Source organism: Schistocerca cancellata, chromosome 6 (genome assembly GCF_023864275.1).
Source record: "Schistocerca cancellata isolate TAMUIC-IGC-003103 chromosome 6, iqSchCanc2.1, whole genome shotgun sequence".
Classification (NCBI taxonomy): Eukaryota; Metazoa; Arthropoda; class Insecta; order Orthoptera; family Acrididae; genus Schistocerca; species Schistocerca cancellata.
In genome coordinates, this window is record NC_064631.1 from 676,972,871 (window position 1) to 676,993,705 (window position 20,835).

Below are 20,835 nucleotides of genomic sequence, written 5' to 3' on the forward strand. Positions count from 1 at the left end.
AGCAACAGGGTGGTGCAGCTGTTTCTTGGCCACAGTTTGTCGGCGGCCATTCACGCAGACAGACAGCATGATAGTTGTCATGCCCAATGCCGCACAGTGGCTGCAGATTAGCTTGTAGATTACATGACTGGTTTCACAGGTAGCCCTGCCTTTGATGAGATATGTGATGTTTGTAATCGGACTGGAGTCGTTGGTGGTGGGAGGATGTATGGGACAGGTCTTGCATCTAGGTCTATTATGGGGTATGAGTCATGAGGTAAGGGATTGGGAGCACGGGTTGTGTAGGGATGCACAAGTATATTTTGTAGGTTCGGTAGACAGTGGAGTACCATGTGGGAGGGGTGGGAAGGACAGTGGGCAGGACATTTCTCATTTCAGGGCACTACAAAAGATAGTCAAAAGTATTTCTTTGTGAAATTGTTTCAAAAGAATTTCTTCAGTATACTATTTCACTTTGATTTTTTTCTGAAATTCCACAATTTCTCTTACACCAAAGAAACAAAAAATGTGATATCAACATAGACAAAGGTGTGTTTTCATCTTCCAAAGAACCAGTTTCTCATGGAAATAATTTCCATTATAGAAAAAAGAGGAGGTTAGGATTTTCAAGTTCTTCTGACAATGAGGTCATTGAAGACAAAGCACATGCTCAGACTGAAAGGCAAGAGAAACTAAAAACAGCTATGTTCCTTTCAAAAGAACCACTCACGCAGTTGCCTTAAGTGAATTAGGGAAATAGAAAGAAACCTAACTCCGGACTGAGCGGCATGTATCAGAACCTCACTTCTCCCACATACAAGTCCATGTCTTAACCAGTGTACTGTCTCGATCACAGTTATTTATTGAAAAAGAAGGCCATAAACATTCTGAAAATGCTTACAACCCTAATATAAAACTAATATAACAAGTCTTTATGCCAAGATTAAGCTACAAGAACAACTCACAAATGGAAAGTTATTTTATGCAATGGTGCCATTTTCATTTTGATTAAAATTACTAATATTCATTGTCAAACAATGGGAAATCTAGGATACGAAAACAAAAATATTATGAAAAGGACAGATTACTACTCACCAATTAGAGCAGATGGTGAGTCACAGACAGGCACAACAGAAAGACTGCTACACATTTAAGCTTTCACCCAAAAGACCTTCTTCTAAAGTAGAAAACAAACAAACACACACACACACACACACACATTAACAAAAACATAACTCACACACACATGAATACTGTCTCTGGCTGCTGACTTGTGAAAATAAAATAACATATATTATTAAAAAAAAGAAAATATTCACAAAATACTTAGTGTCAATGCCTAACATACCAGCGGTGTTGTGGCTAAAGCCTTGGCACTCTTTAGCCATGCCCCCAAAAGAAATGCCTCACTGGAACCCAACAGTGTGTCCAAATCACCCAGCAAACTGAGGAAATCTTCAGCATTTTTCCTGAAAGGTACCAGACTAACTATAGAATCGCTGATAATAATGTAGAACAATTTTTCACATTTTACATAAGAATAATCACTTACTGAAATGCTTGTACATCACCGGTAAAATACCCATTCCTGAAGCGTCTGTATAATCCACTTCCCAGCACTTGTAGGTACTGTCTAGTGACATCAACAACATCATGCTTGTAACATGAAGAGTTATTAAATTCCTCTGATGCTAAGAGTAGTTTATCCCATGCAAGAACAACCTCGGAAATATTGTACCATATCTGTAAATTCCACAATTCATATATAATCAATATTCTTAGCTATTTATGAACTAATTCTAGAGAAGAGAAACATATATAACAAAAATTCTGGAGCTGCTGAATCTCTGTAATGTATGACAGTAAAGAATTTTCACTACTTCTATAATGGTTTCAGTGCCAGGTGTGTGTGTGTGTGTGTGTGTGTGTGTGTGTGTGTGTGTGTGTGTTTTAGCTTTATAAAGAAGAGCTTTGTGCAGGTAGTTATTGCCCCTCTTATGACATACTTATAATACTTTTTTCAGCAACTGCTAAGCAAATATGGGAAAATAAAAGTTACTTTCAAAAGACGTCCCTAAAGTGTTTGATATATGTAAGTCTAGCAAGAAAGTGGAAAATTAACACGAAAGATATTTACTGTTTCTCAAATTTTACTTAATTTTTGAGTCAGCAGTTTCTTACAGTTTTGCAAGCCATGCCATACTATTTCTACTAAAGTCTGAATTATTAATGCAGCTTACTAGACTCCTATTTTTCTGAAACATTCCAAGACATGAGCAGCAAAATGCCAACATGCTGAAGCAGTACATGCAGCTTGAAATACTTACATGGTCACTGCCCACAGGTGCAGTACTGCAGCAAAAACAGACAAACTTTAAAGAAAAAAAAGTGTTAAATAACTACCATTAGCACAATCTCCACGAGAAGAACTGAAAAGTATTAAGCTGGAATGATACCAGTACTTACGTTGCGAAGCCCAGAGACCACGAATATACACACCCACAACTGTTACATGCACTATACGAAATATTGTAATATACACCCACATGCAAAAAAATCTCAAAACAAGGTGGTCCTGTATTTTCGTTATGTATAGTAAATCATATTAAATGAATCCATCATGAGGGGAAAGAACACAATAACAAATCCATAACATGTCTGCAAGATGCAGCATTAATTAAATTATCCAGAATGAATTAAGAATGCCCTCTTTTCAAAGACCATCATGAATTAAAATAACAAAGGCAATAAGTTGGTATGTACATTTTCAATTTTCAGAAGTGCACTAGAAGTAGTAAGATTGTACTGCAAGCAAAGTAAGTCTCTGTGCATAAACAAACTATTTTTTTAGTTGTGAATCATTCAACCAGTAGTCGAAGGTTATCAAGCTTATAAGTTCCATTAAGTCCTTGACATTTTTTCTCTACAATAAAAATGAGTTGTCAGTCCTTGGATTAGACTAATATTTCATTGAGAACTGAGTGGAAATAACAATAACTTTTATTGAATATAATTTCCTCACAGATAAACACCAGATGCAAAGATATTAATGTATTACATTAACAGAAACAAATCTATTAAACTTCATTGGGGAACACTAGGTATTAATTTATTGTTTGTGGATGACTCTCCATCCAGTGTTGCAACCTGCCCACCATTAAATTTTCAATCGTCATAAACTTGGTCAGATATCTGACAGGAATAAATTTTCTTTACAAACAGGCAATTTAGCAATAAATCAAAGCTTGTTTTGAAGATAATTTCCACAAATGATTGCCCACTGAACGCATCTGTACCTAACGATATATATTGAACATGCAACTCTATGTCAACCACACAACTCTAGAGGCATAAATTAAGGTAAACGTTTAGCATGTTGCTGGGGAAACACAGTTTATTGTGAATAGCAATGAGAGAAATCATGGCAGTTTTGGGTGCCGATACACTCACATGGCAAAATCTAAATCCTCCATTACATAATGTGTAAAGTGGTTTGAAATTTTGTTGGGTATTCAGATAGCTTCCAAATGATGATAGCAGGAATTGTGTAGAATGTCATGGACTCCACTCTATCAAACTTTGCTAGAAAGCTGTGGATGCTGATTTTCCTTTCCAACTGTACTGCATCCAGTGTCACAAAAGAACGTCTATAATAAAGAACACATCATTTGACAGTTCCAAGTTATCCATCAAGAAAAGCATCATTTTAGGCTTATGTTGGATAAGAGACTATATACTACAAATGACAGCTTCTGAAACACAACTGTCCACAAACACCATGTGTGACTACTGTGGTTTCTTCAGAAAAGTCTACTACGTTTTAGTCACAAATGAGAGTGGTTCAATCACTAGCCAAAACAAGGTTGTTGAAATAGGTGACTCACATATAGCTACTGGAAAATACCAAAGAGGATGACCACTGAAAAATGAAGGTGAACATATTTGTGGGTATTTGACAGCATTGAAAGAGAATCCCACAAGTGCTTTACAGTTCAAGTTTATTGGGGGGGGGGTCTCCGATAAAGCACTTTTTATTGCCAGGCACAAAAGTGATAATGGCTTTAAGTCATACACACCTTAAAAAAAAGTAAGCTTTCAACACGAATTTGTGAATCATTCTGCTGAATCTGTGTTAATGGACAATCCATCTGTCCACAGACAGAACATCAAACACTTGTGGAAATCTGTTAAGTCGTCAATAAAAAAAGAGGGACGTCCAGGAGTCAGGGACAAGGGACGTCCAGAAGACAGGGACAAATTCTACCTCTTACAATACCTTTATTTCCACAACTTAGGTTGCATGTAAAAAAGACCCTTCTGATACTCTCCCAATATTTCTGACTGACATAGCAGGAGTGTACCCTGGTTATGGGAAAAAAGGATTGCTGCCGGCAGCTTACACAACATGAAGTGTATGAAGAAGATGTGGCTGACAAGTAAAGTTACTACTTTCCTTTGTAATTAATTGTAACTTAGTAAACATTTGTCTTTTGTCATTGCTATAGTGAATATATATAGGGGCTCACAATCATTCCTGGAAAGTATAGAAGCACCAAATCAAACTGGTTACCTCTACACATGGCACCAAGGATACCATCCATGAACAGCACAAGCTGGTTTTTGCACACACAGTGTGTTTTAAACCACTGCTGACTTCCGTGCAGAAGCCAATTTTCCAGGAAGTCATTATGTTTCACTTGACACAATGTTCCTAGGATTCTGATAAACATATATGCGAGTGGTATAAGATGGTAGTTCTTTGGATAAATTCCACTTCCTTTTTTGTAGGTGGGTTTCACCTGCCCTCTTTTCTAATTACTTAGAACACGTCTGTGTTCAAGGACCTACTTAGATTAGATTAAATTAGATTAATACTAGTTCTATGGATCATGAATACAATATTTCGTAATGATGTGGAACGAGTCAAATTTTCCAATACATGACACAATTAAGTTAATTTAACAACATAATTAAGTTAATATAACAACTTATTTTTTTTTATTTTTTTATAATTTTTTTTCTTAATTTATATCTAAAAATTCCTCTATGGAGTAGAAGGAGTTGTATTTCAGAAATTCTTTTAATTTCTTCTTAAATACTTGTTGGTTATCTGTCAGACTTTTGATACTATTTGGTAAGTGACCAACGACTTTAGTGGCAGTGTAATTCACCTCTTTCTGTGCCAAAGTTAGATTTAATCTTGAATAGTGAAGATCATCCTTTCTCCTAGTATTGTAGTTATGCACACTGCTATTACTTTCGAATTGGGTTTGGTTGTTAATAACAAGTTTCATAAGAGAGTATATATACTGAGAAGCTACTGTGAATATCCCTAGATCCTTATATAAATGTCTGCAGGATGATCTTGGGTGGACTCCAGCTATTATTCTGATTACGCGCTTTTGTGCAATAAATACTTTATTCCTCAGTGATGAATTACCCCAAAATATGATGCCATATGCAAGCAATGAGTGAAAACAGGCATAGTAAACTAATTTACTAAGATGTTTATCACCAAAATTTGCTATGACCCTTATTGCATAAGTAGCTGAACTCAAACGTTTCAGCAGATCATCAATGTGTTTCTTCCAATTTAATCTCTCATCAATGGACACACCTAAAAATTTGGAATATTCTACCTTAGCTATATGCTTCTGATTAAGGTCTATATTTATTAATGGCGTCATACCATTTACTGTACGGAACTGTATGTACTTTTTCTTATCAAAATTCAGTGAGAGTCCGTTTACAAGAAACCACTTAGTAATTTTCTGAAAGACATTATTTACAATTTCATCAGTTAATTCTTGTTTGTCAGGTGTGATTACTATACTTGTATCATCAGCAAAGAGAACTAACTTTGCCTCTTCATGAATACAGAATGGCAAGTCATTAATATATATTAAGAACAACAAATGACCCAAGACCGACCCTTGTGGAGCCCCATTCTTGATAGTTTCCCAGTTTGAGGAATGTGCTGATCTTTGCATATTATGAGAACTGCTTATTTCAACTTTCTGCACTCTTCCAGTTAGGTATAAATTAAACCATTTGTGCACTGTCCCACTCATGCCACAATACTTGAGCTTGTCTAACAGAATTTCATGATTTACACAATCAAAAGCCTTTGAGAGATCACAAAAAATCCCAATGGGTGGTGTTCGGTTATTCAGATCATTCAAAATTTGATTGGTGAAAGCATATATAGCATTTTCTGTTGAAAAACCTTCCTGGAAACTAAACTGACATTTTGTTAGTACCTCATTTTTACAGATATGTGAAGCTACTCTTCAATACATTACTTTCTCAAAAATTTTGGATAAAGCTGTTAGAAGGGAGATTGGACGGTAATTGTTGACATCAGATCTATCCCCTTTTTTATGCAAAGGTATAACAATAGCATATTTCAGTCTATATTTCAGTCTATCAGAGAAAATGCCCTGTTCCAGAGAGCTATTACACAGGTGGCTGAGAATCTTACTTATCTGTTGAGAACAAGCTTTTAGTATTTTGCTGGAAATGCCATCAATTCCATGTGAGTTTTTGCTTTTAAGCAAGTTTATTATTTTCCTAATTTCAGAAGGAGAAGTGGGTGAGATTTCAATTGTATCAAATTGCATAGGTATGGCCTCTTCCATTAACAGCCTAGCATCTTCTAATGAACACGTGGATCCTACTATATCCACAACATTTAGAAAATGATTATTAAAAATATTTTCAACTTCTGACTTTTTGTTTGATAGTTTCTGGGTCACTACTCTTTCTTGCTATCAGATACATTTCCCTTTTCTGGTTACAAGACATTTTTATACCCTTAGTAAGCTATGGTTTGTTACATGGTTTCTTACGAGTATATTTAACTATTTTCTTGGGGAGTCATAATCAAAAATGGAACTAACACACTGGTAAATTCTGTATAGAGGCTGACTGTTTTGGAGCCTTGTTGAGGTTTAGTGATTTGCAGTGCTTTTTAAAAGCACCAGTACTGATTTCTATGCCAATCACCTTTCCTTCCAATCACGCGCAGGTCGCCGAAGTGGCGTCAAATCGAAAGACCTGCACCAGGCGAACGGTCTACCCGACGGGAGGCCCTAGCCACATGACATTTCCATTTTTTTTTACCTTTCCTGACATATGGAACTTGAATGGTGGCAATATTTCTTGATTTTTCATGATGCGACTTTTAAAGAAAGAATTCTATCATTTTGGCTTTTGTTTTGCTATTTTTTATGTTATTTTCTGTCTCATCCATTTCTGGACACATTTTTGGGTCACAGACAGTTGCAACACGTAACCAAAATTTCTTGGAATATGACATCATTCCTGTGATAACATTTACTGTGGCAGTTACTGATGGCTTCAAGCATTTTGTTACGGAGAATAAAGGCTGTTCTCTTAATTTTTGTCTGCGGCATGGTTATCAATTTTGGAGCAACTATGGCTTCCTCTTCAGGCACTTTAACAATGTTATTGATGTGATAAACTGTGGCATCCTCTAGTACAGCATCTAAAAGCTTATTGATGAGCTAGTTAGTTGGAGGTTCTGTGGGCCATTTTACATGATAGACCATAATTATGTGAAATGACTCATTTTACACTCACATTGCGAATTAATTTGTACATATAGTTAACACACATTTCAGCAATAGAAATTCTTCAACAAGATACATATAAAGGATATACCATAACATTAATATTAACAAAACATACATGTGGTGGTATATCACATCTACTGCAATGCGAAAGAGCCTGAATATGATGCTGTAGTTGCTTTGAAACTGATAGCAAATAAATAGAAAACAATAAACACAGCTAAGTGGTAGAACAATAGCCTTTCATCTCCCTAGCAAAATATTTAAAGCTGACATTCCCAATTTCCATTGCCATGGAAACAACAAGAAAATTTCAAATATTGTTCTTGATGTAGCCACATGATTTTCAATTAACATCTGTGTATCTTTGGATTCATGCTTTGGATTGTACTTATGGCGCCTTAGGCACTGCTTCTTACAAAGTTCCTCAATATTATTAGTACACCAACTTGATATCTACCATCTTCAATCATTACAAAAACGACCTATTTTTCTTGAGCTTGACTGCCTATTTGTTTGAATCTTAACCCCAGCCCTTTATTATCTAACATAATAATACAAATTGTTTGCTATACACATAAAAAATGAGTCCTACAAATGTGAATTTCAGTTCAGTTCACGTATCCACTAACACTGGCAGAAATGTAGGTGACCATTTAGTGCAGCAAAATTGTTGTAATGTTCACAGTTGGTGCAAGCCCAGATATGTAGGTGAGCTAATTCAGGTGTGAAGTTGAAAGCAGAACTCTCTATAGACAACAGCCAGATTGATCAAAGTAAAAATCTGTAAACAAGGCACAGTGTCAACACAACACTGCAATGGTGCATAACCGTATGCTTCATAAGTATATGTGAACTACTGGTGGTCTAGTGTACAATTGTTCACTAAGTGCAGTACTTTACTCTTGATGACCTCTGCTAGTGATGGGCTCACATGCAGGACACCTCATTCCAATAAAACAGTCTATGCTATGACTGTTTACATGATTCCATTTCTGAATCATTGCTCGATGGGGATATGGCGAGTTCCTTTAATGATGTTGCAGCACAGAATACAAAGGGGCAGAAACTTTAAAAATTTTATTAAAACCCTCTCACACTACCACAGGCAAATTCAAGTCACGCCAGAGACAGAGTCAGAAGCATGAGGCAAGCTAGAATGTCACAAATGGGTCAGGCCAACAGCACTGCACAGAGTACAGATGCACTTGCAGCAGGAAGTAGACTGTGACAGAAAACCAAAGGAAGGGAGACAAGCATATTCATTAGCTAATAAGACACATTGCAAGAGACATTCTCTCTTTCATAAGAGCACATACTGAGGGACCGACACAGCAGTTAACGGCCTCTTGCAGAATATAGCAAATAAGGAGGACACATTTGATAATTACAAACAGAGCTTTGCATCACAGCCTCATGCTAGCTCCTTTTAAATACTCCAGATCTTGTCATGAGTTGATCATTGTGATTGATGGCATTCACAATAATAGCACATGATTCCATGACTGCAATACTGTGCTGATTCTACGTCCTAAATGCTCCAGCACAGTCTATGGACTAGCCAAAGATGTACTCAAGATGATGGACTTCACCTGATGAACTTCAAGTTGCTCGCTGTCAACCATCTACTGATGGAGGAGCTGACATCTTCCGATAACACCACATTGCAGAGCACTGCCAGTACCAAACTACAATGCAGAAGCCAGCAACAAGGCCTCGTGGGATCTACGTTCCTGTTCAACGTTCAGACACCTTTGGGTGCTAAAACCTACCGACCACATGACTACTGATACCAGGTACATCACGGATGTATCATCAAGGGTCATCGTAGAATTTGGAGCGAAACCAAGAATGCTCCAGCAGTCAGTGCAAGAACCACTTCGCGCTGGGTAATAGAAGAGATTGCTCACCAGCAGTCCGCCACAACGCCAGGGTTACTGACATCTTCTCCTGGGCATGGAAACACTGAGGTGACTCAATGGATGTCAGATAGAATCCAACCTGCAGCTGAATGGGCAACAGCCCAGGCTGGTGTGGAAGAACGGCGACTTGTAAACATTGTGAATAAATATCTTAAGTCAAATAATGTTTTACTAGTGTTAAAAACACTTCACAGGTACCCAACAGCTATCCTGACTTCAAAGTTATCTGTGTTTGAGGAATGAATAATTTTCTCCTCATTCATTCACTGAATATTTAAACCTCTGCAGCTTATTTTTCTGGTCTTTTGTACTTCAGTATACAATTTTGCTACAACCGCATTGTAACCAATGATCTCAGTGTCCGTGGCAACATCCTCATACAGATCTTATCTGGCTGCTGCCACAGATCTGGTATATTTTAATCTTAGTGTATGGTTCTGACCCTCTACTCCCAGTAATTTTCAACAAAAACTTTATATGTGTTTATAGGAAATTTTATCTCAACAAACAACGTGAACCTGTAACTTTCTCAATAATTAATTCAGTTGTTATCAAATGAATTCAAAACATACATACGGAGAATCTCCCAGAAATTATCATTACTTCTGCAGAAGCATTTGGTGGCTGACAGGAAGGTTCCAACAACAAATTAGTTTCTTATTCTTGTCGTCTAAGCGATTACAAATGAAGATTCAACTCCTACTTCACTTCATTTGCATTTCTTGTCTGCTACTACAAATACATCAGCTCCCAAACCATGGAACTTGTATTTTTGCTACATACTTACATTTGTTGACTATTATCAGTTTCTAGTCATAGCAAAGTCTCAATCCTTAGTATTATTTGGGCTCCACAGCTTTTCGATAGTGCTTCAAACTTTGACTCTTCGTTGCAGGTGCTTCTCCATCTGATCACTAAAATCATGGTATTTCACCTCTTCTGAAGCCCTCTGCAGAATTATTTGTTCTGACTGCATGGAGATATTCTATTCTAGGTGAGCTGTGTACCCATTCCACGCACAGCCATTCTCTAGTGTGTAAAACAGCCCAGATTCATTTAGGGAGACCCGCACCCCTCTATCACATGGAACAAATTTAGGAAGTAATAATCTATGTTGCCAGAGAGCAGCCAAAGTTTCTGGCTCTGCCTTTACACTTAGCTCCAAATCAGAGGTCTGTGGTTTGTTTTAGAAACAATGACACAGATTGTGAGGTTTGTCAAAATACCACAAGACACAGCTAATTTGTTTTCACATTCTCACAGACCAAAGAACCACAGTTTTAATCTTTAACAAGTTCATACAAGCTGTGAAACACAGAATAAAGAAGTTGATCATAATCACCAGGTGTGGCAGTAAGTTGTGTACATCACAGATCTTTCTTGCCTAACATGCTGCCCTCATTAATTTACGTTGTTCATAACAAGAGGTTGTAAGGAGTTTTTATTACAAATTTTCAATACTTTGATGTCTGAAAGAAATTCTAGTGGGGTGAATGCAAGTGTAAGGAGAGTATTTTTATTTTATTTTTTGTTCTGGTGAGATTTTGTATTTTTTTCCAGAATAAATTTCAGGCATCAGTTGCAAATAAATTTTATCACGCTTCATCAGTTTTGATAAATTAAGTTGTCATTTTCAGAGGCTTATTATTAGTTTAGCTGACAACAATACCTTCTTCATAGAAGGATAATGCCATTATATGTCCAGAAATTTACATAATTATTATATGTGATTTATTTTATACACTGACTGACAGTTTACAATAAGAGATACAAAGATGTGATTCAGTTATTATAAATTGGCAGTTAATGTTTAAAATAATCACATACAATAAGTATGTAAATTTCTGGACATATCATGGCATTATCCTTCTATGAAGAAGATATCGTTGTCTGCTAAACTAATACAAAGATTCTGAAGATAACAAATTACTTTGTCAAAACCGGTAAAGCATAATAAACTTTATCTGCAACTGATGCCTCAAATTTATCCTGAAAAAATAATACTGCAGTTGCTGAAAATTATACCACAAATAAAATAAGAGACTTGTACTGGTTTGGTGGAGAGTTTTCTTCCCCATAGGTTACATCGCAGGCAGGATACGACATGGCACAGCCACTCTTTAAGAAAATTCCCAATGCATAAAGCTGGTCAAGAATGAGAAATAGTGAAGACCTTAAAAGGAGCTGAATCGGGGCATTTGGAACCTCAGTTGGAGATGTTGTATACATTAGTTATAGGCCGTATCAGATCACCTAGAAGCTCAATTGAGAAGTTTCCAAAGTGAGAACGTTAATTTCATTAATAAAATAGTAAGTAAAGTAAAAAATAAACCTGAAGATTCTCTATGTCAATATAAGTGGTAAATACATTACGCATGGAATGGAAAGCACTGTAATCTACACAATGCCATTTGGCGATGGATTTTCAAATCAAAGATTTATAGTGCCAATGGGAGAAGAAAGTGACATGACATTTGATCAGTTTAATTTGATTCAATGATTTCAGCACCTGGATGACATTTTATAAGACAGCACACACTCAGATGTTCACAGAGGGGACTTAGTTAAATTAAGAGTTGACACAATCACATATCTTAGGAAGGTTATCTTGGTTCTCCTGCTAAAACCAGCTTTATTTCACAATTACTGCCCTAACAAGAGAAATAATAGTTAATGAGGTTGTTTCAAATGGTGATCACTTGTTTCAGCATAATAATGGTGACTGAGCACCTCAGCCGTGGATTAAATTACTTGAAGAAATACAGCAGCTCTCTCTCTCTCTCTTTCTCTGCCTATATCTATCTATCTGGTGGCTAAGACACATTCCCCTTCATCATTTGGCTTAGCACAATTACACAGCTGAATGAATTTTATTTTGACTGCTGATGCAGACCTTTACGAAATAACCAAATCATGATTTTTGGCCACCTTCTTACTGAGTCATTTATTAACATCAAAATTGCTTTTAAGAGATACTTGCTTCAATGCTGCAGTCAACCGTTTCTCCTAACACTTTTAGTCCCCCCCCCCCCCCCCCCCCCACACACACACACACACACACACACACACAAGCACTGTTCAAACTGATCACAGTTTCAGTACAGCATTCGACATATTTTCAACTTGCCTGCTTGCTTGCTTTGGTCAGAAAGTTATGGTTTTTTCAGGCATCCAGAAATAAAAATACTTAAAAAGAGATGGACCTGATCAAACTGTCATAAGCCTGCATGTATTTCATACGTATTTAACTCCATTCTATAACAATATGTCATTTTACTCTTCTTCCTAGAATTTGGACAATTTTTTTAAAGTTCTTCTGCATATTTTTCATAATAAAATATAGATCTTCTATCTTTACACAGAGACAGAAAAGAAAAGTTCTACTTTCTATTAAAATTCCAACAGTACATTTCAAATATAATGCTCATTGATGATCTATGAAATTTTGTACTCAAATTCTTCAAAGTGCTACAAACTTCAGCAGAAAAGTCAACAATTTATATGAACAAATTACTGCCTATTTTGCATAATTAAATAACTTCAAATACAGACTTTACTTACAGGCTCACTCAAGAAAAATGATGGTGAGACGGAGATGATGCTTTGTCCACGCATAGAGTAATCTGTTGTGCAGTTATACACCGATCCCTGATGCATTGTGAAGTAAGAAGAGCAATGTATGTATAAGTATAGTGTATCAATTACAACATACAATAACGAAATGAAGTTCTGAAACAGTTGTGATCACAAAAAGAGAGATGGAATGAAAGTATTATATTAAAAATTTACATATTTGAGCAGCATCATATCTTAAACATAAATTCTGTGGTTTTGGTCACTCCATTTACAGATGGTATCATATTTTTATTGTATTAAAATTCTTCTTTATCAAAGTTAATTGAAGGAAATAAATAGCATGGAATATGATGAACCTTATGTTATCAAGACCCAGTAAAGTGAAATAAAAATAGCTGTAGGCACACTTCTGTGTACTGACAACAGACCAAATATTGCAGATACCATAAATCATCTATAAAATCAACAGAATAAAACAGTAAGGACATGAATTTGCAGGATTTCCACCAAAATTCTTTAGCAAGTACTGTATGTCCTAAAAAAAGAGCAATGGCTGTAATTTCCACTTTCTAGAAATGCATAAGCAATGTAAAACAGAAAAAGCAAATAAATAGCAGAAAAATAAAACATAAAACATTCTACAGTGATGCCCTAATAGGTGGTCACAGCACACTGAATGAAAGACTACTTTAGTAATTTGATTTAGCAAAACAATGAATATGTAAAAGGAGTTGTGTGAGAGGACGCACACAGACTGATTGTGTTGTGGTTTGAATAGACAAGAAATATTAGCACCCCTGGCTCACTAGCACAGGAAAAGAATTAACACACATTACATTGTAAAGATACTATTGTTACCTTGGAAAAAACAGGCACTAAATGTGACTAATTAACTGTCTGAGAGCAGAAAATTCTGGACAGAAATGTGCGGAGTCATACTGAGCTGATTCTGCATGCTTGGCTAACCCGCTGAAAGTGCACCAGCCCAACCTCCCCCCCCCCCCCCCTCTCCCCAGTCTCCTTGGAAGAATCTACCTTTCCACTATTTTTTTCAACAGAGATTTAGGAAATGTTATAATTCTTAACACATATTTAATAACACAGGGTGTCTCACAAAAGACACCTGGGAGGGGTCCACAGGTCACAGGCGCATTTGCCGGCTGTTGCTGCTGCATCTGCCGGTTGTCACTATGCATAGTTCTCAGACACCAATACTTTGTGCATGCCCCCTACACTATGAGACTGATTGCACTTTTGTTTCTGGTGTTTTATTTCGATATTTTTTTTTTGTCTCTTCAATTATTATTGCTAGACATCATTACTGCAACTGTGCCAAATCCGGGGCTTTCGCTGCACGTATGTCACTGGGCCCAGTCCTCAAGACAGGAACACCATATGCATGTGTTGTATACTGTGCAGCTGAGTGTTCTGGTGTTTTGTTTTGAGTTTCCTATCGAGTTTCCACTCAGTATAGCATACATGAAGGATCAATGAGTGTGTCTTGTGCTGGACTATGCAAAAACAGAATCTTATGTGGAATGTTAGCTGGAATTCATATGAAAATTTCCTGGTGTGCACGTTTCCAATGATTCAATGATACGTAAGTTATCAAGAAATTTCAAGAGAGTGGATCTGTGATACACAAAGGAAGGCATAGAGAACCTAGAGTTTTAACTGAATATAAATTACACAAGATAGGGGAGGTATTGGAAAGAAGACCGAGAAAATCTCTGCACTGTTTGGCACTTCAGACTGATGGGTCAAGAGAATCTTCTCAAGAGCTGTGCACAAATTGAAATTGAAACCATACAAAATAATGGTAGTGTATCAAAGGAAGAGCTCAGATACCAATGCTTGACATCCGTTATCGCAACTGGCTGTTACAGTCCATGTATGATGGGGAAGCTGATCCTGATACACTTTTTTTTTTTCCTGATAAAGCATGGCTGCATCATGAGGGCATGTAAATTCTCAGAACAATTGACATTGGAGCTCTGAAATCCTGATGAATTACATCAACAACCTCTACACGACATGAAAACAGGAGTACAGCATGCAATTAGTGCAGGACGAATTACTGGACAAATCTTTTTCTATAAAATAATGTGTTCTGACAGGTATGTGAACAATATACTGTATCTTTTTTTTATTATTTTTATTTTTCCTTTTTTTAAAGAACCAACACCTAACAGAAAGATGTGTGGTTATTTTATGCAGGACAATGCAAGATCACACATCACCAACACTTCTCTGTCAGCAATACAGAATGTTTTTGATAATCTTTGGGAAATGTTAAAAGACAAGGTGTATGCAACCAATCCCCACCACTCAAAGAGATGGATGATAGGGTTCACCCAGTCATTTCCCTGATTTCGGCAGCCAAAATTCGTCAAGTGTTTGGTAATGTGTTCACGAAATGTCAAGCTGCTATTAGCACAGAGGGACATCATTTTGAGCACCTACTGCAAATAAAGGTAAGTTTAAGTTAATCAAATGGCAACACTGTTTATGGTTAATTCAGTGGAAGCACACGAGCAGCCGACTACCAGTGGCGCCCGGCGGGTGTGGTGGCAGCAGCCAGGGCCATGCTGTGCAACCCATGGGCCCCTCCCAGGTACCTTTTGAGAGACACCCTGTATAATACTTCTTAAATACATTACAGAGGTAAAAAAGTACTGAGTACAACAAATTAAATGTATCTTTGAAGTAAATAAATAACAAATTGTGTAACTTTTTAAGAAGTAAAACAAAATCCATGTCTTATTGTTTAAGGTATCTAACATACATATCTTTTAGTATTATTTGATTGGATAGATAAAAAATCTACTCACCAAGTGGCGGAAGAACACACAAACACATACACTAAAGACTGTTGTGATTGGCAAGCTTTCAAAGCTATTGGCTCCTTCTTCTGGCAAAAGTGTTGAAGGGGAAGGAAGAAGGGTGAAGGAAAAGGACTGGAGAGGTCTAGGAAAAGGGGTACATTTTGGGAAAGTCACCCATGAGAAGGATGCAGTCCCCAGCAATCAGTCTTTCCTTCTCATCCTGTATGGTAAGTTTCCCCCGACCAACGGTTCTGGGTGACTTTCCCAAAATCTACCTCTTTTCCTACACCTCTCCAGTCCTTTCCCTTCATCCTTCTTCATTCCCCTTCAACCCTTCCGCCCGAAGAAGGAGCCACTGGCTCCAAAAGCTTGCCAATCAGAACAGTCTTTTATGTGTGTGTGTTTTGCCTCTGCTTGGTGAGTAGATTTTTTATCTATCCAATTAAATAATTTTATCAATAATTCATTGTTTTCGTTTTTATATCTTTTAGTATGATGTATAGTAGAGAACATATTTTATTCACTCCTCATAAATTATTAATAGTTTATAAATTATTAACTGTAATTGATTGTTGAAAAGACATTCCTTTTCAAGAATTATGTTTTACTGTAATTTTACTTTTCATTTCCTTGCTTTGAGCAAAGCAAAGCCATTGATTACGTCATTGAAAAATTTAAGAGCCATGTGGTATTCTATCAACAGGATAGCTGAATTTGAGTCTGCTTCACCTTTACTTGACCTCAAGCACCTGTTTTGTCACTTTCAGTTTTCTGAAGCTGCTGTCACTGGAACTATCATAAATATCCTCAAAGCCATTTTGATGTTTGGATAAGCATCTTGTAACCCATACTTTGAAAATGGAGGGGAATATCCATTAAAATATCAAAATGAGAAGCTGCATCAGTGCTCCTCTCAGCTGTTTCAACTGCAATTTGAAAGCCGCTATTTTGTTAACTAGATCAGTTATATTGATATTTCTACATCTCATCTATACTCTGCAAACTACTGTGAAGTGCAATGCAATCCCATTGTACCAGTAATTAACATTTCTTCCTGTTCCATTCACATATGGAGTACAAGAAGAATGACAGTTTGAATGCCTCTGAGTGTACAGTAATTATTCAAATTTTATCCTCATAATCCCTATGTGAATGACATGTAGGGGTTTTTAGTATATTCCTAGTCATCAATAACAGCCAGTTCTTGAAACTTTGTTAATAGACTTTCTTGAGATACTTTATGTTTATATTCAATAGTCTTCCAGTTCAGTTCCTTCAGTATCCTTGTGAAACTCACGGATGGATCAAACAAACCTGTTACCATTCGTGCTGCCCTTCTCTGCATGCCCTAAATATCCCCTGTTAGTCCTATGGTATGAGTCTCACACATCTGAGCAATATTCCAGAACCAGCCGCACAGGTGATATGTAAGCAATCTTGTATGTAGACTGATTGTGCTTTCCCAGTATTCCACCTATATACTGAAGTGTACCAGCTGCTTTACCACAACTGAGCCTATGGCATCATTTCATTTCATATCCTTACAAGGTATTACACCCAGGTATTTGTATGAGTTGGCTGATTCCAATAGTGACTCACTGATATTATAGTCACAGGATACAATGGCTTCTTCATTTTGTGAAGTGCACAATTTTACATTTCTGAACATTTATAGCAAGTTGGCAGTCTTCACACCCCTTTGAAATCTTATCAAGATTTGACTGAATATTTATGAAGATTCTTTCAGACAGTACTTCATTATAGACAACTGAAACATCTGCAAAGAGTCTGAGGTTACTATTAATATTGTCTGCAAAGCCATTAATATACAACATGAACAGCAAGGGTCCCAACACACTTTCCTGGGGCACACCTAAATTTATTTCTACATCTGACAATGACTCTCCATCAAAGATAACATGTTTCATACTCCCTACCAAAAAGTCCTCAATCCAGCCACAGATTTTACTTGATACACCATATGATCGTACTTCTGACAATAAGCATAGGTGTAGCTCTGAGTCAAATGCTTTTTTGAAATCAAGAGATACTGCATCAACCTGACTGCCTTGATCCAAAGCTTTCAGTATGTCATATGAGAAAAGTGTGAGTCGGGCATCATATGATCACAGTTTTCAGAATCCATGCTGGTTGGCTTTGAGGATGTCATTCTGTTCGAGAAACCTGATAAGTTTGAGCTCAGAATTATGTTGTAATATTCTACAACAAATCAATGTCAAGGGTATCGGACAGTAATTTTGTGGATCACTTCTGCTACCCTTCTTGTACATGGGTGTCACGTGTGCTTCCTTCCGACTACAAGGCATGTTTCTCGTTCAAGGACTCTACAATTGAGTATAGTTAGGAGATGGGCTAACTCAGTCACAAATGCAATAGAGCTGATAGGGGTTCTACGGGACCCTGGAGCTTTGTTCAATTTTAATTATTTCAGCGGTTTCTCAACAACACTGACAGTAAATACTGATTTCTCTCATCTTTTCAGTTGTATAAGGACTAAACTGGACAATACTCCTGGGTTTTCCTTTGTAAAGCAACATTTGAAAACAGAGTTAAGTATTTCAGCTTTTGCTTTGCTAACCTCAATTACAGTTCCTGTCTTAATATGGACTGGACACGATCTTTGGTGCCAGTAACAGCCTTTTGCATATGACCAGAATTTCTTTGGGTTTTGGTTAACATCATTTGACAATATTCTGCTATGGTAGTAGTTGATGGCACGCATTGCCCTCATGACAGCCAAATGCGTTTCATTCACCATCTCTCTGTCTATAGTCCCATGCTTTGTTTTACACCTGTTATGCAGTAGTCTCTGTTTCCTTAGAAGTTTCTTCACAGTGACTGTATACCATGCTGATAAATATCCCATGTGACCCATGTTCCATAATAGTCATTTCTTTATGATGATGCTCAGACGAAATGTCACTGTGACAACACTGTGCCTTTATGGAAAGGCTTCCCCTTCTTTCTTTGGGGGGGAGGGGAGTGGGGAGGGGGAGGAGGGTCAGGTTTTGCACCCCATCCATGCCTGCGCACTTGACAGGGGTCTATCTCATCGTGCCCTTGGTACGCCCTGAAAATGGAGTGGGGAGGTGCAATGACTGAAATGGGATGATAGGAATGATCATTAACTCACAATTACTCGAATTGAAATCCTACCAAATATGAAACCCATGTCATGTAATGAGGGTAAAACTGAACTTGGGAGGAATTGGTAACTCAAGAACTAATACAACATGTCTAATTATGAAGAGGCTATTGTTACCTCAGAAAAACAGGCACTAAATGCAACTAATTAACTGTCAGAGAACAGAAAATTCTGGATGGAATACAAAATATAAGCAATGGAATGAGTTAAAACAATCTCTCTCTCTCTCTCTCTCTCTCTCTCTCTCTCTCTCTCTCTCACACACACACACACACACACACACACACACACATATTTCTCTAGTATAGAAGCTGGAATTAGTTGAATGTTTATTTTGGATGGTGCAGTGGACTGAACAGGAAATAAAAAATGGTTCAAATGGCTCTGAGCACTATGGGAATTAACTGCTGAGATCATCAGTCCCCTAGAACTTAGAACTACTTAAACCTAACTAACCTCACACACATCCATGCCCGAGACAGGATTCGAACCTGCGACCGTAGCGGTCGCACGGTTCCAGACTGTAGCGCCTTTAACCACTTGGCCACCCCGGCCAGCGAACAGGAAATAAGAGGAATGAGAACTGCAAGAGGGGAGGTGTGGGGGAGAAAAGTGAGGAAGTATGATATCAGTACAGGACCACAGAAACCACACTCAGATAAATGCAGGAGCAACATACTACACCACTGATGGACAGATGTTGTTTGGCAATGGTCGTTCATATGGGTAGAAGTCTGGATCATGATCATAACCTTTCAAAGTGGAATCTATCTGTTCAAGTTCCATCAGTCTTTAACACTTATCAACCTAAACCTAAAAAGCAAAATAATAATTTTATAGTACAGGTTTTCATGAACTTTTTTTTTTACCAATTCACAACACACTTCTTCTCCACAATTCCAATTGTCAGCAACACATCTCCTATATCACAGTCCTTGCCCTCAAAAAACTTCACGAACATGCACACTGCCACCTCAGCAGACTGTCAACCCTATTAATCTCATACTTCCACCTTGAAATTCAACTGAACTATCCACCACACCTACAAAACAATTCATAAAGCCTCACTGACAACCTCTTGCAGCTGCTAAGCAGTGCCTTGCTAACTTGCTACTGCAGCCACATCCCTCCCAACAGCAAACATGCCACAGACAGACATCTAACACAGTAATCAACATAACCTCAAAGGCTCTCACCAAAGATCACACCTTTATCCTCACACCAAAATTCAGTCATGCTGGACTGTTGCTTTTCTACGATGGGAACGCTTCTTTGTAAAATGTGTGACGCACTGGAACACACAACAGAAACAGTATATTACTGGCTTTCAAGCTCTTGCTCTTTCCCTAGTAGAGAAAAAGAGGATACATCTAACAAAGGAAGAGCAAGAGCTCAAAAGTTAGTAAAATACTCTTTCTGTTGCATGTTTCTATGCACCACACGTCAGTCAGCTATATGTGAGTGGTGGCCTTACATTTATTTTACCAACTATCCATCCAGGAATTTCAAGTGTTATATATTTATTTGACACATGCTCAACAGACCAATATCAGCACAAAACTAATGTCAACTTCAGCCTTCTTCAGTTTGTACCTCCATTGAACCTTGTAATTCCAACACTCCCATCTAACATGCCCTAATAACATCCTACGATATTTTAATTTCCAATCTTGCCTCAACTTCCTTCTCCATGGCCCTCCACAATTAGTCCAATTTATGGCCAAACAGGGAACCTCATTCACCATTTCAAAACTGATACTGCCCTTATCATCCTC

General features: G+C 37.4%; 1 protein-coding gene across 5 annotated transcripts in view; it reads right to left on the minus strand.

Moving 5' to 3' along the window:
• The window catches only part of LOC126088129 (alpha-N-acetylglucosaminidase), a 377,251-nt gene that overhangs the window by 98,412 nt on the left and 258,004 nt on the right, over positions 1 to 20,835 (minus strand). For 4 of the 5 annotated variants that reach the window (XM_049906245.1, XM_049906242.1, XM_049906246.1 and 1 more), the window contains 3 exons: positions 13,055 to 13,141; positions 1,532 to 1,722; positions 1,328 to 1,448 (listed from right to left, as the gene is read on the minus strand). In XM_049906245.1, coding sequence (XP_049762202.1) covers positions 1,328 to 1,448; positions 1,532 to 1,722; positions 13,055 to 13,141 — 399 coding nt within the window. The remainder of the gene's footprint in view (positions 1 to 1,327; positions 1,449 to 1,531; positions 1,723 to 13,054; positions 13,142 to 20,835) is intronic. The other variant, XM_049906244.1, reaches the window with a different exon arrangement.